Raw genomic sequence first — 6,000 nt, forward strand, 5'->3', positions numbered from 1 at the left:
ATAAGATGAGAGAGACTAAGAAGTGTTGTCATTTCAATCAATATTGCTGCCTTTTTGGTGTTTTAAGCGAACCCCTCCATAACCAATTCAACCGTTCTGGTTCTCGATTTTTGTGGTTGAACCATCCAGTTCCAGTTAAACTAACCAAATTAGTGTGCATTTGTCCAGTACTGAAATTATATTTCAATTGCGTTTTGCGTGAGGCCTTAAAGTCCCATGGTACTGTTTATGGGACCACCAAATTCAACGAAACGTAGATTTTTAAGTAAATTTGGGTCTTACAATACTATTTACATATTTAAAAATTATTTTATTACAGTATTTTTAACAATAAATTTTCAGTTTTCAACAAATAAGTGGTATTTAAATAGACTCTTAGTATCTGGTTCCTAGCTGTACCGATTGAACCTATTGGTCCAATTTGGTTTTTAAAAACATCTTGCAACTAGTTTAGTTGTTTCAGACAAATACATAAGTTCAATACCACATAAAATGTTATAACTTTAGTGACAACTATCTTTACAACTATCTTTACAATTATCTTATCAGTCGAACTATGATTAGCTGCTTATCATTTTCACCGACAATTTTTCTACCATTCTCGCACGCAAATAATTGTTGAGTACAAGTAGACAACCTAACTAAACATGTGCACAAAGAGAGAAAATGGAAGAAGATCCTTACTGGTTTAGCTTTGCTCTGATAATTATTTTCTCCATCCTTCTCAAGCTCCTCATAAAAAACAAGAAATCAGCAACTATAATCAAGAAAAACCTGCCTCCAAGCCCACCATCACTACCCCTTATTGGTCACCTTCATCTTTTCAAACAACCAATCCAGCGATCTCTACAAACTCTTTCACAAAACTACGGCAACATCTTACTCCTCCGATGTGGTTCCCGTACAGTCCTCTTAGTCTCTTCCCCTTCTGGCGCCGAAGACTGCTTCACCACAAACGACGTCGTCTTCGCCAACCGGCCGCGCTTGCTTGCTAGCGATCACTTCAACTACAACAACTCCACAGTTGCTGTAACTCCCTATGGTGATCTTTGGCGCAACCTTCGCCGTATCATGACGCTTGAGATACTCTCTTCCTCTCGTAACAACGCGTTTTCTAGTGTTAGACAAGAAGAGGTCAAGCTACTACGTGAAAAACTCATCCAAAGTTGTGGTAAAGGTATGATAAAGATTGATTTGAAGTCTAAGTTTGTGGAGCATTCTTTTAATGTCATGACAATGATGATAGCTGGGAAGAGGTATTTTGGAGAGGACGTGGAAGATGAAGAGGAAGCAAAAAGAATTCGTGGTGTTATTAGGGAATCAGTGGATTTATGTGGAGCACCAAATATGGGAGATTTTTTGCCATTTTTGCAGTGGATGGATTTACTGGGTGTGGAGAGGAAGATGGTGGGGTTGATGAAAAAGATGGATAGGTTTTTGCAGGAACTGGTTGATGAAAATGGTGGAGATGGAAGCGAGGTAAAGGTGAAGAAATTGATGATACATAACTTGTTGGAGTTGAGAGAAACAGAGCCGGAGTATTACACCGACGAAATCATCAAGGGAATTGTTATGGTAATTAACAAATCCTATTCTTATTTGGTATTTGAAGAGCTTTTTTGAAACAAATGATTGGTCATATACGGCCCTCTTGGCTTTGGTTCAAATGATTTCTCTGAAAAAACCACAAATTAATACTTTCTTACTCAAACAGAGTATGATATCTACATTTTTTTGACATGTCCGCGCGTTAAGTGAAATGATGTGTTGTACCAGATATTAGGTAGTGTACAATAATGAGTGCTCTTGTTTATTATTTGTTAAGTGAAATGAACCGCATTCATTGTCATGACACTTTTGTTATTAAACTTAGTAGTAGTTTTAGTATTTTCCTTTTTTAAAATACTACAAATTTCTTTTGGGAAGGGAAAAGACTATAAAATGATGTGTTGTATCAGATATTATTCTATATAAATATTATGTTACAAATTATAGAAAAGTAATTCAAACACTTGTTTATTATATTATTGAAGTGATATTTTACAATAAAATTGATATAAATTTTAGTATTTTTAAAAAAAATATATGAATTTTGTTTATTATGTAATTGATACACACTAATTACCTCTGCTACTACCTCAAATTGTAAGCTTTTGTGTGGCAAAATTGGTAGCAGTTACTAACTAGGGTCTTTAGGACTTCAACTCCTTTGTAATTTTGTATATCTAGAGATGGTAGGACCTGATCGAGCATACCTCTTTTTACCTAGTTGACATTTGCATATTTATTTTCGTAGGTGCTGCTAGTAGCAGGGACTGATACTTCATCAACTACCTTAGAATGGGCTATGTCACTATTGCTCAACCATCCAACTGCAATGGAAAGGATCAAAGCTGAGATAGATGCTAATGTGGGACAAGGACGCCTTTTGGATGAACAAGACTTGCCAAAGCTACATTATCTACAAAATGTAATTAGTGAGACACTTCGTTTGTACCCGCCTGTTCCTCTTCTTGTGCCACATGAAGCATCTGAAGATTGTGTAGTAGGCAATTTTGATGTGCCTCAAGGGGCAATGCTATTGGTGAATGCTTGGGCCATTCATAGAGACCCTAAGGTTTGGGTGAATCCAACAGAGTTTATGCCAGAAAGGTTTGAAGGGTGGAATAGTGATGAGGGGTTTAGGCTAATTCCATTTGGTGCTGGAAGGAGAGGATGCCCTGGGGCTGCATTGGCCAACCGAGTGATTGGATTGGCATTAGGGACTTTGATTCAATCATTTGAGTGGGAAAGGATTGGGGAAGAGGAGGTCGACATGACTGAATATTTGGGCCTCACCATGCCCAAGGTCAAGCCTTTGGAGGCAATGTGCAAAGTAAGGGAACCAATGCCTTAGCATTCTCCAGTGGATGCCATTATCTAAAAGTCCCCCCAACTAAGTCAATTGGACTCGTGAAATCCTATATTTGATTAAGAATATCCACACCCAAAAAAAAAAAAAAAAAAAAAAAAATACAACTTAGATGTAGTTGATTGTATGTGGTGATAGTAGTTGAATAAAAGTTATGAGTTTATGTAAAAGTGACAAATAATCACTTACATTTAGTTGTTGCAAAAATTTTGGCACAAAATTTGTGGTTCTAAAAAAATTCTATACAAATCTCTCTCTCTCTCTCTCAATGCAAATACTAGCTTTTTATCTGCGAAGTCCATTAATCAAAGACTGAACACACTAGTTTTTAAAACAAAAACTGAATTCCATGTTGCCAATAGTATCTGTATGGCAAGAATTGTGGTCTTTGTAGTTCATAGCAATATATTCATCTAGTACATGTAATTGCTAAATCATATTCGGCCGAGGAAGGTTTAAGTTTAAAATGGTTTTGTCCTGGGCCTCTAGGATATGTAGAAGTTAGTCCATAAACAAACCTAACTAGGACAGTGAGTTTTAGGTCGTTAAGACTTAAGAGTGGGCTAGAGTTTTTGGTCTACTTGATGTATTAAGCCCATATATAATAGACAGTTAGTCTTATGAATGCACTATTAGCGAGTTCAAAGACTTGGAGCATATAGTGTAATTTTAAGGAGTAGGTTTAGTGGTGCCTAAGATCTCATAAATTATGATATCAATAAAATTTTAGGTCTAAAATCTCTTGCCAGCATCTTCGGGTCACCTCCAAGGGAATTATCCCTGTAATAATCCTGCATATATGGGATAGGGCACTTACTTAAGAGAATAATCAAATACTCAAAAATGTTTGAATACCCTTATTTAAAAAAAAAAAAAATATATATATATATATATATATGTATTTAACCTTCTTTTTTTTTTCTTCTCTCTTCAAACAAAGCCCAAAGTATTCATAAATCGCTCCATTCATTTATTACCCCACTCATGCAAATAGTTGTTATTGACTAAATCGAAACAAGAAATATATACTATCATAAAGAACTATATTTTTAAAATGATATAAAATAATAACAATGTAGACTTGTCCGTTCTATGCAAGCCATCTGAGACCAATGATCTCTATCTAGAAATGAGAAACTCTATAATAAGTAACTTATCAGTCTTCAGATATAATAGAGTAATAGTACTAGTACCAGCACTAATGGGTTCTGCAAAATAGCGTTTGGGCGACAGAGAAGCCTTTTTTGTTTTTCAAAGGCAGTGTTAATGCTTCATATTTCAAAGCCACGGTCAGATCAGATGCTCAAATGCCTAACAGCTAGCCACCTTGAAACTTCAAAGCTTGAGATTTAGAATTATCATTTATAACCCCTTTAAAATTGTACCGCTCAAAGTACCAAAAAATAAAAATAAAAATATTTGTACCGTTCCCCGATCAAAAAATAAAATATTGTTATGTTGACTAAAATTGTACCGTTCCTAATATATTCAATGGTTGATAAATAGTTAAAATATTTTAATTGTATAAATCATAGCTTTTAAAGATATAGTTATGTTGACTAATGTACAAATTTATTAAAATATTTTAAATGATAAGAAAATATCTATTTAAAATTTATATTAAATTGTGAAAAATACATTTTATCTATATATATATATATATATATAATCGAAACTTTTGAAGTTCCTACCATTTTTCACGTCAGCACAATATTAAAAAAAAATAATAAAAAAAAAAAAATAAAACCAAAACCAAAAAAAAAAAAGTCATAAATTTTTAATTTTTAAATCTGATTTATTTCTTTTTTATTAAATATATATACTCACATTTCACAAACCAAATACTCTTCCCCGATATAATTCTAAAACCAAAACCCTCTGAAACCAAAACACGCAAGGCAGAACCTCTCCTCTCGACAAAACTAAATCCAGCACCCCTCCTATTTCACAGAACCAATACACTCTCTTAAACGCAGATCCAAGCTATTTCACAGAAAACTTGCAAGGGCATGACCATGGGAGCCAACGTTTTCAATCTCTGACCCAGCCTCCATATCAGAGCATTCTCTCTCGATATCTCTCAATTAATCTATGAATAAACTCTTTTCCTATTGTCTTTAATTAGGTTTTTTTCGTCAATTTAGGGATTTCGTCTTTAATTAGGTTTTTTTTTGTCAATTTAGGGATTTCAATTCCTAACCCCTTTTTCTCTCTATTCTTTTTTGTTGAAGTCAGGGAAACACTCATAGAAATTCAAATTCTATAGGTTTTGTAAGAAAGTGGAGATGTATTGAAGAGCCTCCCAACCTTCAAAATCTGACAACAATCCTACAGGTTTTGCTTTACCTTCCAGTTTTGCTTTATTTTGCTACCTACGTTTTTTAGCACATCTGATTTAGCTTAGCTTAATCATTTGTTTGATTGAATAATTATTTGGGCACCTAAAATGTCAGCCTTCTTTTTTTTTTTTTTTTTTTTCAAACCTTCTACCTCTTCTATACAAGTTCATGTCTTTTTTAATCAAATTTGTCAAATTTGTTTAGAAATCTGTAATTATAACTATTATCTTATAAATAGTTGATTCTTATTAGTCCTTTATTTTTTTTTTTTCCACAGCTGTTCAATTTCTAAGTTTATTGCTATTGCCTTTCTCTTTATTTTTTTCCTCTGTGATAATCTATATACATCTAATTTCTAACTATTTTAGTGTTCTCTCAATTTGAATTGTAATGTTTGCCTCTGTGATAATCTATGTACATGAAACTCAAATTTTAGTGTAGTTATATCAGTTTGTGCAGAAAAAATACAGCTGGTAGGTTTATGTTTTGACTGTTTCAAGTTCAGACTTAGAATAGTTTGGATTACTTAGCTTTTTTTGAATTTTAGTTTAGTTATATCAGTTTTAGCAGAAAAAATACTTCAATTTGTAAAAAGAAGACTGTGTTCCTAAACAATGCTATTTTATGCATAATTGTTAAAACCTAAAGAAATCAACTATGATCAATCTATTTCCAAGCAAAAAGCAAAAAAAAAAAAAAAAAAAAGAATTATTAAGGTTTTAAAGATTAGTGAGATTTTTGTTTTAGGGG

General features: G+C 33.2%; 1 protein-coding gene across 1 annotated transcript; it reads left to right on the forward strand.

Moving 5' to 3' along the window:
• Positions 1 to 640: 640 nt before the first annotated feature.
• Positions 641 to 3,013, forward strand: LOC115974492 (cytochrome P450 81Q32-like). The gene is made up of 2 exons (XM_031094881.1): positions 641 to 1,575; positions 2,297 to 3,013. Exons 1-2 carry the CDS (start codon positions 667 to 669, stop codon positions 2,894 to 2,896), a joined length of 1,509 nt encoding a protein of 502 aa, XP_030950741.1. The 5' UTR covers positions 641 to 666; the 3' UTR covers positions 2,897 to 3,013.
• The last annotated feature ends 2,987 nt before the right edge of the window (positions 3,014 to 6,000 follow it).

Source organism: Quercus lobata, chromosome 2 (genome assembly GCF_001633185.2).
Source record: "Quercus lobata isolate SW786 chromosome 2, ValleyOak3.0 Primary Assembly, whole genome shotgun sequence".
Taxonomy (NCBI): Eukaryota; Viridiplantae; Streptophyta; class Magnoliopsida; order Fagales; family Fagaceae; genus Quercus; species Quercus lobata.